General features: G+C 42.3%; 1 protein-coding gene across 2 annotated transcripts in view; it reads left to right on the top strand.

Annotated features, from left to right (window-relative positions):
- smarcc1a (SWI/SNF related, matrix associated, actin dependent regulator of chromatin, subfamily c, member 1a) overlaps nucleotides 1-21,295 on the top strand; it is a 211,297-nt gene that overhangs the window by 166,474 nt on the left and 23,528 nt on the right. For both annotated transcript variants that reach the window (XM_060823713.1, XM_060823712.1), the window contains exon 26: nucleotides 955-1,222. In XM_060823713.1, the coding sequence (XP_060679696.1) occupies nucleotides 955-1,222 (268 nt within the window). The remainder of the gene's footprint in view (nucleotides 1-954; nucleotides 1,223-21,295) is intronic.

The following is a 21,295-nucleotide window of genomic DNA, read 5'->3' as shown; positions in this document are numbered from 1 at the left end:
CAAAAATGAGCAGCTGCTTTGAGGGCTGAATCAGTTCTGAGGTCAAGGTGTCAATGCTGTCCTTTTTGTGGCAATAACTTCACTCCTTTCAAGCAACAGGCACAATCTGTAGAGATGCTTAAAACCACTGCTGCGATTGTGGAACTGAGAGGATTTGCAAAACAGATTGAATTTTTTTTCCTTCACATCTGTGGCCCTAACACTGATAGTTGTTGTGCTTCAAACTGAGAGTACAGACTGTGTGTCAGTCAGATTAATTTGTGTAGTGACTTACAGGATAACCTTTGAAACAAGTGCAATTATCCATTTCTTCAAGAGTGATTTAAATTTTCAGAGTATTGCACTTATTCAAAGGAGACTAGAAATTGAAGCATTTCATCTTGAGCTCTTCAGAACTCTGATGTAAAGACAGAGTTGAAAATAAGAGAGACATCATTTTGTACAGAATGAGAGAGAGCGTGATGATTGGTTGAGGCACAATTGGCATGAAGATGCTTCAAGAACAGTTGACCATAAATCATCATTCTCAATCAGTAGATTCTGATTGGTCACAACATTGCTGTAGGTGTGCAGAAGTACTTGGTTATCTCCATTCCCTTTTCAAGTTGGGAAAAGATGCTATTATGTACAAATTCCTTTTGCCTCCATATGATATAATATGTATGTAGATTCTGCTAAGCATAAATTTGTCACACTGCAGGCCCAGCTGATGATTCCGAATTGGTTTCCAACGTAACTCTTAGTCTAGATTACTTGTGCGCTGAATTTGGGCTTAGCTACAGCACAGACTGTCCACATTTGCAACAAGAGGGACTATTTCTGGAAATTATTTGATGGTTTTGAACACTTTTGAAGCTTGCTGCTGTAAAGGTCTTAATTTTTGGAAGGACGACATCAGTCTCCATGCTCTTTTTGGACAGTGTTGATGCGTGTTACCATTGCACTTTATTTCAGCTGGAACAGCAGCGACAACAACTGCTCACAGAACGACAGGCCTTCCACATGGAACAGTTGAAATATGCTGAAATGAGAGCCAGGCAGCAGCTGGAGCAGCAGCATCACCAGCAACAGCAGCATTCACAAAATGCTGCTGCTGCCGCCGCCGCCACCACTACCACCACTACTAGTATTCAGCAGCTGAGCTCTATGGGCATGATGCAACAAGGTCCAACGCCGCCACCACCTTATCCAATGATGCACCATCAGATGCAGCAGCAGCTCGGTCAGTATGATTAAATCCAAGTCTTAACTTTTCCGTGTGTTTAAGTAATGGAGCAAATGGATTTTGTGTTGTAAGAAAGTTTATGATTCAGTTAATCACCATTTCAAGTTTCATTGCCACTAATCTTGACTTATTTGGTGAAGACAGCATGGAATGTGCTACTAAGAAAAGGTAATTTGCAAGGTATCTGGTTGGATCCAATACCTTTTGACGTATGTAGTTGCCTACTGAGAGCCCAGAAGTATGACCAGCATCTTCAGTTTCATACTGCTTTCTAGTTCTCTGTATTTCTGTGTGGGCCTTAGATGAGGCAGCTGTCAGGCTGCCTTTGCCTAGATTTACACTGGCTGTGGTCACCTATGTGAAGTACCAGAGGCTTCCACCAAGAATATAATTATTCTGAAAACATAAATACTGGCCATCTTAGGTCAAGTACCATCTATGGAGAATGATATAACTGACATCTCATATCGTCGATGCATGCATAAATCTGCGCTCATCAGAACTGGCATCTTGTAATTATTCTGATAGTAATGGTCAGAAGGGGAAAACATTTTTGAAGTGCACGAGTTGTATTGCTTGTCAATAAAATTTTGACATTTTACATGGTAATTTCATTTTCCCATATCATGGAAAAGACCAATCATTGTGATGCATTAACACTTGTCGTTGGACTGAATATATAAAACTGAAAACAAGTTCTCATTCAAGAATTTAGCATCTCGCACAGCTCAGTAATTGTTACTATTCTTGTGTTTTCTCATGTCTCATTGTCTGAGGTGATAAGATGTCTAGATTGTCTGTTCAGAAACCAGCATCCTTTGCTAAGGGAATTTAATGTAGTGTTGAGGTATTTGAGCAACAAATACAGCAATTTGCCATTGGCATTTGAAATTAACATTGCAAAACATTTCCCAGGGTAAAAGTAAAAAAAGGACATGAATGTTGAATAAAAAGTGTGGCCAGAAACTTAGTGTGGTTGTTTGAACGGTATTAAAAGATGAGATGAATAAGTGGAAAGAAATAGAGTGACACAAAATACAGGGTAGAAATGGACAATTCAATCCAACCCATGCATGTTGACTGTTTCACTGCTTAAGCTGTCTCCATCCTTCCTTATGTACTTTACTGCTAAGTGGCGTTTCACCACAAATACTACACCGTCACTGGACTAGTAACCGAGACCACCAGGTTATTTATCGGGGGACATTGGTTTGAATCCCATCATGGCTGAAGGCAAAATTTGATTTCGGTAAAGATTTAAAAAAGAAACCTATCTCACACCGACTGTGTTGTCAGTTGTTGTAAAAGCCCTCGTTGACCAATGCTTTGCAAGGCAAGAAATACGTGCATCTGGTTTACACGTGACTCCAGACTCACAGCAATGTGTTTGACTCTTAGCTGCCCTTCGAAATGGCCCAAGAAGCCATTCAGTTGTATCAAACTTATGCAAAACTTAAAGCAATGAAATCAGACAGATTACTCAGTACCAGCATTGGCATAAAATAAACTGTGACAAATCCAATGTCATCAATCAAGGTGCCCTTAATATCTGGGAGCATGTACCAAAATTGAGAACACAATCCCACAGGCAGGTCAAGGAAAAGGCTGATAGCTGACGTAACCGTACCCATGGAATCATTTTGCAGATGTTCTAGATACCAACATTACAATTCCAGGGTATGCCTGGTCCCAACAGCAGTAGTATTATACTTACAGGAAGGAGTTCCACCGAAAGTCCTCAATATTGACTCCAGACACCATGAAGTGTCATGGAACTTAGTCAAACATGGACAAGGATATCTCCTGCTACCTACCATCTCCCAGCGTCAATTTAGCTGATCAGTTAAGACCCATTCATTTCAAACACCATGTCACAGAAGCTTAGCATGGCACAGGTGCAGAATTCTGTTTCAGTTGTGGAACCTCCCCATGTCTGGCTTGGTAGTGCCACTACTGATTATGCTTGCCTGGTCCTAAAGGATGTTGCTACTTTATTCAATCTGGAGCAGGCAATGGGGAAACTAACTGGTTGGTGGATCAGAATTTTTGACCTTGTCCTCATCAGTCTACTGTCACAAATGTATCTTTCCATAACATTATTGGTTAAATTGAATACTACACATTCCTGATGGAGACCCAGTCCAGTCTTAACATGGAAGATCTCCATTATGTGACATTAAGATTATGTTAAATGGGGCAGACTTTGAACACCTCTGACAACTTATGACTGGGCATCCGTGAGGTGCTGCGTGTTGACCCACAACCAGTAACTCCATTATTGCCCTCAACAAGGACATACATCCTCCTTCGGTGAAGAATGGAAGAGAGCGTGCCAGAAGCAATACCAGTCATATGTTCAAATGAGGCATCAAATGAGGTAATGAAGCTATAACACCATGCCAAACTTTGGAAATGGAGCTAAGTGATCCCACAACCAATAGATCAGATCCAGCCTTTGCAGCTTTGCCACATCCGGACATGAATAATGGTTGCACTTGTGCAGCTGTCTCCTTTGTTTTTGTTGGGGTTGTCAATCATGGACAATGGGGATACTTGAACAGCTAACCAATGTATAAGTTAGGTTGATCCAGCTTCAGTGAGAAGTGTGTAGATGATCCATCTCTGCTTCCTCCTGAGGTCCCCAGGCTTACAGTTATCTATTTTCAACCAACTCAATTCACTCCTTTTGACGGAAGGGAGTAGCTGAAACCTGGATACTGCAAAGGCCCAGATCTTTGATAACCTTCTGCTAAAAGTACAGAAGACATGCTTTAGACCCAGCTGCACCCCTGACCAAGCTACTCTTGTGCAGCGACAGAACTGGCATCTATGTGACAACATAGCAAGTTGGCGAAAGTGAGGACTGCAGATGCTGGAGAGTCAAAAAGTTTGAGATGGGTGATATGCAGGAAAATCTCTGGAGGATGTGAAAAGATCCTTTGGGGCCTTGGACAGGGATGAGGGGAGAGGTGTGGGTGCAGGTTTTATACCTGATGTGGCAGCAAATGAAGCAGCCAAGTGTAGAGGGTAGTTTGGTAGGGGTGTGGACCTAACGAAGGAGTTCAGGAGAGAATAGTCTCAGCGGAATGTAGATGGATTGGGGAGGGATATGTATCTTTCGTGGTGACGTCTGATTATGGGTTGCCCAGGTATGATCTATCCACAAAAAAGCAGCACAAATGCAACCCACTCAACACCTAATCAGTCCACTAGCTGATGAAAGCAGCTATCAATAGTGTTATCAGTGACAATTGCTTCATATAAATCTACTGAGTGATGCTCAGTTTGGCATCTTCCTGGGCCACTGTCTCCTGACCTCTTGACAGCCTTGCTCCAAAAATAGACCGTCGTTGAACTGCAGAGATGAGGGAGTAACAGTCCTCAATGTGAGGACAACAATTGGCTGAATTGACTTGTTCTTCATTTTTGTTGGGCTGCCAGTTGTTGAGGATGGGGGACTTATGCAGCTGCCTCCTTGAGTTAGTTGTTTGAAATCCACCATGATTTGTGTCTGGACGTGGCAGGACTGCAAAGGTTAGATCTGATCTATTGGTTGTGGAATCTATTGATTGTGGAATCAGTTGCCAAAGCTGAACTCCATGGGAACCTTGGGGAATGGTGGAGGGGTAACTCTTCGCAAGTTGGATTTGTCCCTTGCATACGGGAAGATGATTAACTTATTTGGAGGTTGGTCATTTTGGCTCCAGAACATTGCTACTCAAGAGAGTGCTTTTTTTTTTCCCTGGCTCAGCCATCTTCAGCTGCTTCAACAGTGATCTACCATGCATTGTAAGCTCAAAACTCTGCAGTTATCAACGAAGAATATTCAGTAACATTCACATGTGCGACACTGAAGCAATCCAGTCCATACGCGGCAAGGCCCAGACAGTATTTGGGTGTGAGCTGATGAATGGCATGAACGATAATTGCTTCTCAAGTGCCAGTCAATGACTATCTACAAAAAAAAACTAATTATTCAACCCTTGACATTCAATGTCATTACTTTAACCTCTCTAACAACTTCTTTCCCCCAGGTATGACCAGCAATCTATTTAGATGTTTTCTGAGCTCCAATATTTTTCCCTGTCTGAGGTTTGTGCTTTCATTCATATCTTTGTTCGTTAATTCAGGGATTAGCTGGCTGGGCCGTTTATTGTGCATCCTTCATTGCTATGAGATAGTGGTAGTGAGAATCAGCAGTCTCACTGGTTTGGGACTGCACACTTGTTTGGGAGAGAGTTCCACAAGATTGGCCGAGCAGTACTGAAAAGATAGTGTAATTTCGAGTCAGCATGGTGAGTGACTTGGAGAGGAATTTGCATGTCTGCTATCCTTATCCTTCTAAATGAAAGTGTTCATGCACTTAAAAGATAGTATCTAGCAAGCATTGGTGAATTTCTGCAGTACATGAAGCCAATGGCATACACTACCACTGTGCATTAGGGATGAAGAAACTAAATTTTTACTAGTATTTTTAATCAAAAATAGGTTTTTTAATATTACAACAAATACAAAGCAGTACAATTCAAAACAATACAAAGAGCAGTTCCCCTTCTCTGGATATTGGACTTGTAAAGCACAATTGTTCCTGCTGTATAAAAGCCCATATTAGCTTGGCAGACAAATCTGTGTCCAGGTATTCTGTGTCCAGGCTGCCATGTCTTACAGAAGTTGTTATCTTGTGGTTAATCATACATGTGAGAAAATCCTAGGGGATATGCTCCATAACAATCTTCCACAACTGAACAGGCCCGGGCGATTTCTGGATGCCCAACTTAATGATATTCCTTCTTGCGCAAAAAGTGAGGATGTTGAAAAGTTTTTTTTTCTATTGCGCATCTCCAGGGCACACACTGAGCAGGCCGAGAAGAAGAGAGATCGGGTCCTTCTCCACCCTTATACCCAAAATCCTTTCCATTGCACCTGCCACAGCACTCAAGTATGTTAGAAGCCTGCCACAGGACCAGAGACAATGGGTAAGAGTGCCCGTACCAACCTTGCACTTATGACATGTTGACGATCCCCCAGTTTAAAGTTTGAATAACAGTCAGGATCCATGTGGACCTTGTGGAGAATCTTCAACTGTCCAGCATGGGTCCTATTGCAAATTGATATAAATCTTGCATTTTCCCAAATATCTTCCCATGCCTCTGAGGAGACCTTGATACCTAGCGCTCTCTCCCACACCCTACAAAAGCGATCAAACTCAACTGAGCCCCACTCCCACCATCACCACCCCCGGTGATTATATAGAGTGCTGACAGAAAGTATACTCTTAACGCTGAGCACCCTCTTCTCTATGTTGGATTTGTAGGCATCAGTCAAAAATGTAGGTTTTTTTTGAGTAAAATCCCTCAGAAGGGGGAAAAAAAGGGTCCCTGTTGAATAAATCGCCCATGCAAGATGCACCCCTAGCTGCCCAACTTTTGAATCCTGAATCTGTCATTCCCATTTGAAAACCCAGCATACCCACTATAGGTGTAAAAGGATGTTTTGCCAATATTGCCTTCCTTCTGCCAAATTGCCGACCATGCTTTAACAGGATTGATAACTGTTGGGTTATGGCAATATTTCTTAATTGTATTCATTTTGTCCAAAAACAGCAAGCTTGTAAGGGGTCACCCTACCTGAGAGGATTTGATATCCAACTATATTGAAAGAGGGTCCCCCACAAGCCCCATCACTCAAGTAAGTTATAAGCAAGCTTAGTTTTTAACATCTGGGAGATCCACTCCCTACAATCTGTGAGGCAATTGTAGTTTAGCTAATTTAATAAGGGGCCCCTTAACATGCCAAATAGGAGAGCCGAACCAGCCATTCATCTCATGAATGTTTGCTTCGCAAAAATCGGGGGAGCATCCACATCGGGTACAACAAACGGGGGAGTATTCATCATCTTATGCGCTATCCGACCGAACCATGAGATTGGATGCACCTCCCGTATTTGAAGGTCTTGTTCGATTTTTTTTTCCAAATAATTGAACAAAATTAACTTTGAACAACTCATCAAGAACTGGAGTGATGAATATGCTCAAATACATAAAATCCCACTGTGATCATTTAAATGGGAATCAAGATTTGTCCTCAAGACCTTGCACTTTCGTTAGATCACCCATAGGCATAGCCTCTGACTTTGCAAAATTGATCTTGATGTTGTGCCAAGGATTAATCAGAATGTAAAATAAAATGACTTAACCCTTAATTCACTGCTATCCCTGTGCATGTCCAGCAGTCACTTAAATGTCCCGAATGGCTCTGCTTCCACCACCGCTGCTGGCAACGCATTCCAAGCATTCTCAACACTCTACGTAAAGAACCTTCCTCGGACGTCCTCTCTACACCTTCCTCCTAATATCTTAAAACTATGATCCCTTGTGCCAATCAATCCTGCCCGGGGCAAAATTCTCTAGCTATTGATTCTATCCATGCCCCTCTTGATCTTCAGGTTACCTCTCTTCCTCCTTCTCTCAAGAGAGAAAAGTCCAAGCTTAGTCAACCTCTCTTCATAAGGCAAGCCCTCCAGTCCAGGCAGCATCCTGGTAAACCTTCTTTGTACCCTCTCCAAAGCCTCTGTATCTTTGCTATAGTACTGGACACAGTATTCCAAGTGTGGTCTTACCAGGGCTTTGGAGCTGGAGCAAAACCTTGCAGCTCTAAAACTCAATCCGTCTGTAAATGAAAGCCAAAACGCACGATGCTTTCTTAACCACTCCATCCACTTGGGTGACAACTTTGAGGGATCTATGTACTTGAACACCAAGATCACTCTGTTCCTCCACACTGCCAAGAATCCTGTTTTTAATTCTATGTTCAGCATTAGAGATCAACCTTCCAAAATGCATCACTTTGCATTTATCCAGGTTGAACTCCATCTGCACTTCTCAGCTCAGATCTGCATCCTGTCTATATTGTGCTGCAGCCTGCAATAGCCCTCGATATTATAAACGGCACCTCCAATCTTTGTGTCATCTGCAAATTTACGCACCCACCCCTTGACCACCTCATCCAAATCATTGATAAAAACTATGAAGAGCAGAGACCCAAGAACAGACCCCTGCGGGACCCCACTCAACACTGGCCTCCAGGCAGAATCCTTTCTATCTACAACCACACTCCGTCTTCTCTCAGCCAACCAATTCTGAATCCAGATAGCCAAATCTCCCTGTATCCTATATTTCCTGACCTTCTGAATGAGCCTACCATGGGAAATTTTATCATGGGTAAGTTTGAACAAATTATTTATCAACAGTTCATAATTGTTCAGCCAAAAACTAATAAATAGCTGTTCTTAATAAGTGTAGAAATGTCGTCTCTGCTTAAATGGGGAATATTACATTGATTTATAAAATCGTTTATTGTGACTGCTCCAGCAATAGTGGGACTTTTGATTTTCAGCATGCTATCTTATGTTCCCTCTGAAACAGTGAGATCATTGGCTGGTAAGGAATTATCATTCGGGAGTGTCCCTAAATAACCATAAGTTAGAAAATTGTGTTATTGAGGGATTAACTAAAAACATGAAGGATGAGTGCAACTCAGAGCCAGCATAATAGTAATAGTAGGGTAAGTAAGCCGAAGGAGACTTAAGGCAGGGATCGTATTTTTAAAATAAAAAATTTAAAACATTAGCAAATAAGACTAATTAAGTTTGAGTGTAAGACATTATGGGAAGTTCAAGGAGAAAGTGAGGTCTGTAGATGCTGGAGATCAGAGCTGAAAATGTGTTGCTGGAAAAGCTCAGCAGGTCAGGCATCGGTCAAAAGTGATTTCCTTTTTGAATAAAATCCCAAACTTGGAAAAAAAACGAAAGAGGTCTCTATTAGGTAACTCGCACTTCCGTACTAACTGATCGAAGGACATCATTACATCTCCCTCAAATAAATCACCCATGCAAGATATACCCATAACTGCCCAACGTTTAAATCCTGAATCTATCATACCCGGTTGAAAACCCGGTATACCTACTGATGGTGTAAACAACTGTTTTGCCAATATTACCTTCCCTCCGCCGAATTGCCCTCCATGCTTTAATAGTATTGATGACTTTTGGGTTATGGCAATATTCCCTAACTGTCCTCACCTTGTCCAAAAACAGCAAACTGGTAAGGAGGCACCTTGCCTGGGAGGCTTGGATATCTAGCCATACTGAAAGAGGGTCCCCACAAACCCAATCACTCACGTAGGTCAAAAGCGAGCTTAATTGGTAATTTTTAATGTCCGGAAGGTCTACTGCCCCTGATCTGTGAAACAATTGCAGTTTGGCTAATTTAGTGAGGGGCTGTTTACGGTGCCAGATAAAGGAGCTGAACCAACCGTTCAGTCTCTTAAGTGTTTGTTTATTGAAAATCGGGGGAGCATCCGTATAGGGTATAGCAAACGAGGGAGAATATTCATCTTCAGTGCTATCCGACCCAACCATGAGACTGGAAGTGCCTCCCGTCTTTGGAGATCTTGTTTAATTTTTTCAAATAATTGAATAAAATTGGCTTTGAACAGCCAATCCAGAACTGGAATAATGAATATGCCCAAATACACAAAACCCCCGTGTGATGACCTAAATGGGAATCTATAGTCACTCAAGAGCCAACTCTTTCGTAAGACCACCCATAGGCATAGCCTCTGATTTAGCAAAATTAATCTTATACCCTGAAAAAACGCCAACCGCATGAATGCATTGTGTCAATCAAGGCACTGAAGCTGCTGGATTTGTCAAGAAAATTAGAACATCGTCTGCATAAGCGAGATCTTACGTAATTTTGACCCCACTTCTGAAGCTGATATATTGAGATCCCCACGAGTGGCCCCTGGCAACGGTTCAACCACCTGTGTAAAAAGTAATGGTGAAAGGGGACAGCCCTGCCGGCTGCCCCTAGAAATATTATAATTGCTTGATCGTACCCCATTGGTAATGACAGCCGCGAGAGGTACACTCTGGACTTTACCCATCTTATGAAAACTTCGCCCAGACCAAACCGGTCTAGAGTATAGAAAAGGTACGGCCACTCAACTCAGTCACATGCCTTCTCTGCATCTAAAGAAATCACCAATCCCTGTGTTGACTGCTGTTGGCATGCTTGAATTACATTAAGCAGCCTCCTTTATAATATTGAAGGATCTACGACCCTTTATGAAGCCTGTCTGATCCTCTTTAATAATAGAGGGTAGCACAGTCTCTTGCCTTAACACGAAAGCCTTAGAGAGGTTCTTTAAAGTCCACAGTTAAGAGTGAGATGGGCCTGTATGAAACACAGTCTTCTGGATCCTTCCCTTTTTTAAGGATAAGTGAAATATTGGCCTCTCTCAGATGGTGGGAGACAATCATGACTGTATGAATCATTAAACATATTCAGCAGACAATATACTTATAAATTCCTTATAGAATTCACTGGGAAGTCCATCAGGAACGGGTGCCCTTCCACTCTGAAGCTGCCTCACAGCTTCCTGCACTTTTTGCTCTGATAATGTTGCTTTGAGAAAGGACTGTTGTTCGGGAATCACACCCGGAAGCTTCAGATCTCTGAACAAGGATTCCATTTTGACCTACTCCTCCTCTCAATTCTCAGACTGATATAACTTAGAGTAGAATCTCTGGAACACTGCATTAATCTTTTTAGAATCACATGTTAGGTTCCCAGACCCTTCCCTAATCGCTGTAATGGTTTGTGGGGCACTTTTCTTTCTGGCAAGGTATATTAAGTTGCACAAGCACGAAATTTAGTGCAGACCACAGTGCCATCATCCTCTGTAGTTTGACCAACAAGGGTCTGTCAAAATAGGCCGCCTTGGCTGCCTTCAACCATGCTTCAAGGAAACATTGCTGCTCACCCTTCTGCTGCTTCTTACTGGTGGAATATGAAATAACTAACCTCCTGGCATAAGCTTTGGCAGTTTCCCAGAGAACAGATGAGCTATCAATCGAGCCTATGTTGATGTCTCGGAATGCCCGAAATTCCCTAGAGAAATACTCCATTAGAATAAAGGGGTCCATTCGCCAGTACCTTGAATCCACTGTAACATCCTTCATTTTAACCATGAGGTACACTGCAGCGTGATCAGAGATGGCAATATTACCAGTCAATCGTCCAGGATGCCACCAGATCCAGGGTTACTGCAGGGATCAGAAAAAAATCAATCCTTGTGTGACATCTATGCCAATTGGAGAAAAATGTGAATTCCCTACCTGTAGGGTGGAGACACCTTCAGACGTCCACCAACTCTATTTCTCCAAATAAACCCAATAAATGTTTCGTTTGTGCAGAGGGTATCGAGGGACCTTTAGGCAATCTGTCTACTATGGAGTCCATGAGTCAGTTAAAATCTTCCCCTATAATGATATGCCAAGACTTGGGACTTATTAGTTTAGGAAAAGCATCTACAAAGAATTAAAGAGGATGGGCTGGGGACAATAAACATTTAAAATACCATATTCTTCCCCATTTATCAAGGCTTTAAGAATTAGAAACCTCCTGCATGTGTCTTTAACACATTCCAACAACTTTTCCTAACTAATATAGCCACTCCCCTACTTCTGGTATTAAATGATGAAAAATAAACTCCGTCAAAGCCATTCTGCTGTAATTTCAGATGCTCTTTGTCATCCAGGTGTGTCTCCTGTAACAAAGCAATATCCACCTCCTTTCTAAGACTCAAGAATACCTTCTTCCTCTTAATTGGTGAGTGACTTCCCTTGATATTCCAGGTATACCATTTCATCAAATCATTAGCCATAATCTTCTGGAATTTAAATATAATTGCAGAGAGGAAGAACCCAAACCACAAGTTGCTGAGCCTTAGTGTCGCATGGTCCACCAAATATAAAAACTACATAAACTAAAACCACTACATTTAACAAACATACAAAATTATTAAAAATAAAAAAACAACTAAAACCAGAAAACAAACCAACATGTAAAGCGCCGGTAGCGCTGAGTAGGGGAACTTACCCCCTGCTCAGAGGGGGCAACTACCCGTCCCGAACTGCCCATAAATAGGCATCTTACCATCTCAACCGCCTTCACTTCTCCCAGCTAGAGCCACATCGCAAGCACAAGCTAAAAAGAATAAACACCCCATAGAATAGCAATTTGAATTAAAAAATTCTCTTAGGGGAATAAATATCCCACCCATCCTTTGGTATGTCCTGACTTAGAAATTTAAAATGTACATCTTAACCACCGCCAGACATAGTTTGAACCGAACTATTATCAATAGAGGGGAACAAAAGTGGGAGAAAAACAAAGCTCCAACCAGATTTCCTCCATTTCTTTTACAGAATGATAAACACATACCCAAGCAACAATATTTATACATACTACAATTGTTTAAATTCGGTTAGTTTGTCCACAAAATCTCTTGCCTTCTCCGATGTGTCAAAGAGATGCATGGATCCACCTAAGGTGATCCGAAGCACTGCCGGATATTTCAGGGAGTACTGAATTCCAAGCTCCTTCAGTCTTCTCTTGACACCATCAAACAATTTTCGTTTCTGGATCACTGTTGCTGATAAGTTCTGAGTTTTCAGGGCTTGGATCTCATCCTTGACTGAACTGGCATCAGCTTTCACCACTGTGACCCTGTGCTCCACCTCATCCATCCTCTTCTCCAGGTCTCCCAGCTGCTGCTCATGCTTCTGCAGCATGAGAGAGACTGGAGCCAGCTTCTCTTCAATCTGTTTCCCCAGCATCTCGCGAGATTTCGTGAGGTGGTTCATCAGGTCCTAGAGAGTAATAGGCTCCGAGGCTGATGCAGACCCGGCCTCTGATGCTCCTCCCTTTTTAGGCTTTTCTGAACAGCTGAAAATATGGTCTGGACAACCAGACCATAGCAACATGACGGCTGGAGGAAGAGCACCTCATCTTCCGCCTTGGTACCCTCCAACCACAAGGGATGAACTCAGATTTCTCCAGTTTCCTCATTTCCCCTCCCCCCACCTTGTCTCAGTCAAATCCCTTGAACTCAGCACCGCTTTCCTCACCTGCAATCTTCTTCCTGACCTCTCCGCCCTCACCTTGACCTCCTTCCACCTATCGCATTTCCAACGCCCCTCCCCCAAGTGTCCCTCCTCCCTACCTTTTATCTTAGCCTGCTGGACACACTTTCCTCATTCCTGAAGAAGGGCTTATGCCCGAAACGTCAATTCTCCTGCTATTTGGATGCTGCCTGACCTGCGCTTTTCCAGCAACACATTTTCAGCTGAAAATACAGGTAAGTCCATTTTTAAATTTTTTTGGGGGTGCCACAATCTTTCCAACGCCCCAAGAAATCCTGATAACCTGCGTTGGGCGGGTTAAAGGACCGTCCTGCTCCTGTTGCGATGCGAAGCTCTGCAGTGTGATCTTCTCAGATCGCCGCCATCTTAGATCCACCCTCCCAGTTTTTATCTTTGATGGATCTTGCAACGCTAAAGCTTGTCAATTTGTAGTTCGAGCTCCTCCTCTCTGGAATCTAAACGTTACAGCAGAAGGTTATGGCTAATGACTTTATTAAATGGTGTACCTGGAACATCAAGGAGAGTCACTCACCCAATTAATAGGAAAAAGGTGCTTTCGAGTCTTAGAAAGGATAAGATGGATGTTGCTTTGTTACAGGGGACACACTTGGATGACAGGGAGCATTTGAAACTACAGCAGAATGGCTTTGATTGGGTTTACTTTTCATCTTTTAAACCAGAAGGAGAGTGGCTGTATTTTTAAGAGTAATCTCCCATTTAAGTTAGTAGAGTGTGTTAAAGACACACAGGAAGTTTGTAATCCTCAAAGCTCTGATAAATGGGGAAGAATACGGTGTTTCAAATGTTTACTTCCCTCCGGCCCACCCCCTAAAGTTTCTGGTAGATGCATTCTCTAAATTGATCAGTCTTGAGTCTCAGCATACCATCATAGAGGGAGGTTTTAATTATCTTATGGATTCCATGGTAAAGAGGTAGCCCAATGCCCCCCCCCTGCACAAATTAAACAATTAGTGGATGTATGAGTGGAGTTCAGGTGGTGGACCCTTGGAGGCTTCTTCACCCGACAGGCAGTGATTTTACGTTTTTTCCCCAATCCACACTGATGTCACACCAGGATTAATTCTTTTTCTGACCCCTGTGGCAACCCTGGACTTGGTGGCACCTTGCACGATTGGTAATATTACCATCTCTGACCATGTTCCACTGCATCTGTTAAGGTTAGGGATGCTGTAGTAGGCCCATGCACTGCGAACGGATCCCTTTATCCTGAAGGATAACAAGTTTGTGGAGTATTTCTGTAATGAATACCGGACGTTTCTAAACATAAATTCAGGTTTGGCTAGTAGCTTGTCTGTTTGAGTTGAGTGGCTGTACCTTTTTTTTTTAATACTCTTGAGCGGTTTGGCTTGGTCAAAGCCTTTATAAGATGGGTAAAGGTTCTCTACAGCGACCCTCTCAGTGTAGTCATCACCAATTGGGTACAATCAAGCAATTTTAATTTTTTTTAGGCGCAGCGGACAGGGCTAACCCCTTTTGCCATTTCTTTTTACTTTGGCCTCTGCCAGCGGTTCGATCACCATTCTTAGGGATCCCAATATATCAGCTCCAGAAGTTGAGTCAAAATTACGTACGATTTCATTGTAAGTGGACAATGTCCTCATGTTTTCCTTGTCAAATCCAGCAGTTTTGGTGCCTTGCCTGATACAGTGCATGAGTTTGTTTGGCACCCTTTCGAGGTACAAGATTAATTTTGCAAAGTCAGAGGCTATGCCTGTTGGTGGTCTTATGAAGGTGCAAGGTCTTGAGGGCGAATCTTGATTCCCATTAAAATGGTCACAGGGGGATTTTATGTATTTGGGCATATTCATCACTCCAGTTCTTATTCAGTTGTTCAAAACTAATCCTATTCAATTATTTAAATGAAACAAGACCTTCAAAGATGGGAGGCCCTTCTGGTCTCATGGTTAGGTCAGATATTCATCTTCTGATGCACTATTCTCCCTTTTTGTTGTACCCTATGCAGATATTGCCCCCGATTTTTTGCTAAGCAAATGTTCAGCAGACTGAACGGCTGGTTCAGCTCTTTTATTTGGCATGTTAAGGGACCCCTTATTAAATTAGCTAAACTGCAATCGCCTCATAGATTGGCAGGGAGTGGACCTCCCGAATGTTTAAAACTGTCAACTAAGCTCGTTTGTAACTTACGTGAGTGATAGGCTTGTGGGGGACCCTCTTTCAATATAATTATCAAAACCTGTCAGGCAGCCCCCCCCCCAACGAGCTTGCTGTTTTTGGACAAAATAAGGACAATTAGGGAATATTACCATAACCCAATAGTTATCAATGCTGCTAGAGCATGATTGGCAATTTGGCAGAGGGAAGGCAATGTTGGCAAAACATCTTCTCTTACACGTGTCATGGGTATGCCGGGTTTCCAAATGGTAATGACAGATTCAGGATTCAAACATTGTGTCTCCCACAAATAAGTCACCCATGTAAGACACACCCCTAGCAGCCTAATGATGTATTTTGATCAATTAGAGTGCAAATATGAGCAATCCAACACAAATCTCTTTTTTTTTAACGTTAGGGATTTTACTCAAAAAAAAGACTTTTGACTGATGCTACAAATCCAACATAGAGAAGAGAGTGCTCAGAGCTAAGAGTACACTTTCTCTCAGCACTCTATATCATCTCCTGGGGATGGGGCGGCCCTCAGATAAATTCCATCAGCTTTGTAGGATTTGGAAGAGAGAACTAAGCATTGAGGTCTCCTCAGAGGCATGGGAAGATAATTGGGAAAATGCAAGAAAGGTATCAATTTGCAGTAGGACCCATCCTTGACAGTTTAAGATTCTCCACAAGGCTCTGGATAGTTTGTCAAAATTTAAACAAGGATTATCTTCAACATGCCCCATGCGTAAAGTTAGTACGGGCACTCTTATCCATTGTCTTTGGTCTTGTGGCATGCTTCAAACATAATGGAGTGCTGTGACATGGACAATAGAGGGAATTTTGGGTGTCAGAGTGGAGAAGGACCTGATCTCTCCTCCTCTTGGCCTGCCCAGAATATCTCTGTAGATGCACATTTTACAAAAAATTACAGCATCCTCATTTTCTGCGCAAGAAAGAATGTCATGTCAGATTGGGTGTCTGAAATCCCCCGGTCTTGTCGGGTTGGTGTAAGATTGTTATGGAGCATATCCCCTTGGATTTTCTTACAAGTGTGGTACACCACAAAACTGAGAATTTCTATGAGACATGACAGCCCTTTTTGAATTACCTGGACACAGATTTGACCGCCACGCTAATAAGGGCTTTTATGTAGTTGTAACAATTGTGTGCTTTATGAGTCCAGTATCCAGATAGCAGGACCTGAGAAGGTATGAATATGTGAAAATTAATGGTTTTGGTATTCAAGAGTTAGTGTTTTGTTTTGCTGAGCCATATTATTACTTTATTTGTTTGTTGTTAGTTATTGTTTATTTAAGTAGTTAGTTGAGCTTTTTAATATTTATATTTATACATTTGTATATGAGGGCAATTTGGATTTTTAACATTTTTTGGGTTCTTTCTTTGTCTTGTTTTGAATTGTATTTAGCTTTTGCAATATTAAAAAATATATAATTATCAAAAAATATGTATTTTAAAATAATTTGGAAAAGATTAGGGCAATCTGTCAAACCTGACCCAAGCTCATATTTTCAGCCACGCATTCATCTGCTCAATTCTAGTAAGTGACACTGGGGACAACCCTGAGATTGCTGCCCTTGAGGTCCTACTTTTTAAATTGTTTCTGAGCTCGCACCATGAAGAGCTTGCTGGACCTTGTTTCTTTCACTAACTATGTTAGAATCCTGGAATTGTGAAGTCCAGGAGAGGCCTTTTGGCCCTTCGGGCCTACACTAGCACAAGCTACGCTGAAATCTGCACTTGACCAACAGCCTCCGGATAACCTTTCTAAAGCTTGAGGTTTCCTGCCTGAACTACTCCCTCAGGTAATATGTTGCAGAATTCCACCACCCTCTTGATGAAATAATTTTTCCTCCAATCCCCTTTCCACCTCCTGCCTTTCACCTTAAAATTGTGCCCTCTTGTTATTGACCCTTCAACTAGGGGGAGTAGTTGCTTTCTATCCACCCTGTCAATGGCATTCATACACATCAGTCAGGTTCCCTGCTCAGGTGACAACATGGAGCATCACTTATTCACCCATTCCCTTCAAAATGTCTTTGAGCTGCACAATAACATTACTTTGTGAGGGGCGCATCATGTGAACCTGGTGTCATGTTTTCACCCACCATAAACACCTACCTTCTACTTTTATGATGGAATCTGTGATTTCAGTTGATCTTCCATCACCTCCCCTCACCTAAAGAGGAAGATGGACTCTGGCCTCCTACATTACCTGCCCTGTGCTTTTACTCTTTCTTATTCTCTTTCTACCAGTATGCTCTTTTCATCTGCGGTGAGGTTCTGGTGGGGGTGATCCAATAAGATGGCCCAACCATGCCCTGAACGACTGTCACATGAGAAGATACTTTTCTAAAGCCACGTCACAATTTAATTTCCCATGTTAGTCATTCTTGCTTGTGGCCTTGCTGTCTTAAGTGGGCAGGTAAGTGGTGAGTAGTGCTGACTTTGAGAACAGCATTTCACCCTTTGACATCTGAGTGAAAGTACTCTGGTTTCTGAAGCTGCCTCATGATTATTTAAAACTAATTATTCTGCTGTCTTTTCTTTCCTTGAAGATTACATGCCTTTGGGAGAATATTATTAATCACCTTCCAGATTACCTATTCTTTTCTTTTCCTTATCTTAGTGTTTGTCAATATTCCCCTCAGTCAGCATCTTTGTGGAATTGAGGGGGTCTAAAAGCTGATTTATATAATGCCTCATAATGCTACCTCAGTGTAGTGTTTTGAAGATATTCATGCTTTATAAATAGTTTTTTTTTTCTCATCAATTCAGTTAATTACTCCTTCAAGCTTTCAGAACAGATCAAGGAGGATTAAGTAATGCTATATTGCCTTTAAAGGGTTCTTGTACAAATCCCTCTTGACTTCAAATTACTCTGCCATCTGCGGGTTTTAGATTGTCTATTAGGTTGGTGAGAGAGAAGACTTAAATATGAAGAATTCCAGTTTGAATAACTTGAGATCAGCCCACACTTCCCATCCTATACCATTTTTCAACTCCATTTTCTTTTTTGCAAATAGAAGACCCAACCTTTTTGTAGTGGTTATAGTGTTAGACGAGCAAGTTTAGGTCTGGCAGCATCTGTGAAGAGCGTAACACAATTAACATTTCCAGTTCAATGTCACTTCTTCAGAACAACAGTTCAGTTCTGAAGAAGAGTTATTGGTCTCAAAGCAATAACTCATTGTTGTGGTTCTGTTCGCTGAGCTGGGAGTTTTTGTTGCAAACGTTTCGTCCCCTTTCTAGGTGACATCTTCAGTAGTATGATTATGGTCTTATCTTTTCTGAGAAACGATACTACCAGCAGACAAAGGCAGAGTGACTGTGATACTGGATAAGTCAGATTACATTCATAAAGCAGAACAACTACTTGCAGACACCAACACATACCAAAAGAGGGAGTTTGACCCCACTCCACAGCTCACCAATAGGATAAACAACACACTGAGGAACCTACAGAAAAAACGGACAGATAACCAGGTCTGACCTACAGAGAATGAAACCAGAAAGCAACAACACCCCCAGATTCTATGGACTACCTAAAGTACACAAACCAGACATCCCACTCAGACCCATAGTATCACTACCAGGAACACCATCACACAAACTGGCTAAAGAGCTACAACAGAAACTGAAACACCTGATCAGCGGATCCAGACACTCTATACAGTCAACACAAGAATTCTTGGACATCATCAGAAATATACACATAGACAAGGAAGAAACCATGGTCTCATTCGACGTAATGGCACTGTTCACTTCTATTGACACAACCTTAGCCAGAGAAACAATATCCAACCTGCTGGACATACATAACAGACAACAGGACACTGAACCTATTAACAAACACGGCATACTTAAACTACTGGACCTGGGCCTCACAACACACTTCACATTCAACAACCAGATAATATGAACAAATCAACGGAACACCCATGGGCTCACCGATCTCCGGACTCATAGCAGAAGCAGTAATGCAAAGGTTAGAAAAAACAGTTTTAACACAATTACAACCCAAACTCTGGGTCAGATACGTGGACGACACCTTTGTAATCATTAAAAACACAGAAATAGAGAACACACACCGGATCATCAACGCCACACTCACAGGAATCCGATTCACGAGAGAGGAAGAAAAGGACAACCAGCTCCCATTCCTGGACGTGATGGTACAAAGAACACCGAACGGAGAATTCACCACGAAGGTATACAGAAAAGCCACACACACAGACCAAGTCCTGAACTATGAAAGCAACCACCCCAACACACACAAACGAAGTTGCATCAGGACATTATTCAAAAGGGCCACAACACACTGCAACACACCTGAACTACAAAAAGAGGAAGGAGAACACCTATACAAAGTATTCACCAAAAACGGATACCCGCGCAATTTCATCAACAGATGCCTTGGGGAAAGACAACGAAATGAGGACATGCCACAACCCAAAGGACTGGCCACACTCCCATACATCAGGAGCATTTCTGAACTGACAGCCAGACTGCTGCGACCACTAGGACTCATAACAGCACACAAACCAACAGCCACTCTCAGACAACAACTCACCAGGACAAAGGACCCGATACCCAGCTGAAGCAAAACCAACGTAGTGTACAAAATCCCATGCAAGGACTGCACAAAACACTACATAGGACAAACAGGAAGACAGCTAACAACCCGCATCCATGAACACCAACTAGCCACGAAACGACACGACCAGCTATCCCTAGTAGCCATAACTCAGATGACAAACAACACGAATTCGATTGGGACAACACCACTATTATAGGACAGGCCAAACAGAACAGCCAGGGAATTCCTAGAGGCATGGCACTCATCCACAAATTCTATCAACAGACACATCGAACTAGACCCTATATACCGACCACTGCAGCGGACAGCAACTGACAACCGGAAGCGGCAGATTCAAACCAGTATAAATGCCGGAGGAATCAGTACAGAAGTGCTTCACAGGAGGCTCCCAAGCACTGAAGATGTCACCTAGAAAGGGGACGAAACGTTTGCAAGAAAAACTCCCAGCTCGGCGAACAGAACCACAACAACGATCACCCGAGCTACAAATCTTCTCACAAACTTTGAGCAATAACTCATGTTTTCTCTCCATGTGCTTGCAGATCTGTTGAGTTTCTCCGGCCCTTTTAGTTTTTATTTCAGATTGCCAGCATCTGAGTACTTTTACTTTCAGAACAAATTTAGTTAGCTGTCTGCTGGCATCGTACAAAATAACACTGAAAGCTGCCTTATTGTTACTGAGTGGATCCTGCCAGTCCCTATTATGTAAAGCTAACAAGTGACTCCACAGTGAATCTTAATGCTGTGTGAATAGGCTGGGAAGCTTTTAAAAATTATTGCTGCCAAGTACAAGTAATGATTCGCCATTAACGGCAATTAGGAGTGAACAAAGAACATGTGGAATGTTCATCAGTACTGTTCCTGACCTGTTGAAGCTAAATAAAGTGTAACTGTCAACCAACTACTTCATGCAGAGAGTGGTGTATATATGGAATGGGCTGTCAGAGAATCTGGTTGAGGCAGGTACAATAGCAACATTTATAAAAAAGCCATTTGGCTAAGTACATGGATGGGGGAAGGGTTTAGAGGGATGTGGGCCAAATGCAGGCAGTTGGAACTAGCTGACTGGGCGCCATGGTCAGCATGGACTGGTTTGGGCTGAAGGGCCTATTCCCAAGCTGAATTACTCTCTGACTCCAATGAGAATTGTTGCATTTTTTTCACTGCAGTATTTTGAGTCTTCATTCAGTTTAGAATATGTAAGTAGAGGGTGGGACAAAGAAGATATCATTGGAGCAGCACTACCTGCTTCATCGTTTCTGATGGAGCAAGGGACATGAAGATTGAAAACTGCAGTCAGATTTACAAACTTTACATTGGCCACTTT

The sequence above is a fragment of the Hemiscyllium ocellatum genome, chromosome 4 (assembly GCF_020745735.1).
Source record: "Hemiscyllium ocellatum isolate sHemOce1 chromosome 4, sHemOce1.pat.X.cur, whole genome shotgun sequence".
Taxonomy (NCBI): domain Eukaryota; kingdom Metazoa; phylum Chordata; class Chondrichthyes; order Orectolobiformes; family Hemiscylliidae; genus Hemiscyllium; species Hemiscyllium ocellatum.
Note: the sequence above shows the minus strand (reverse complement) of the source record. Positions and strands in the feature narration are given on the sequence as shown.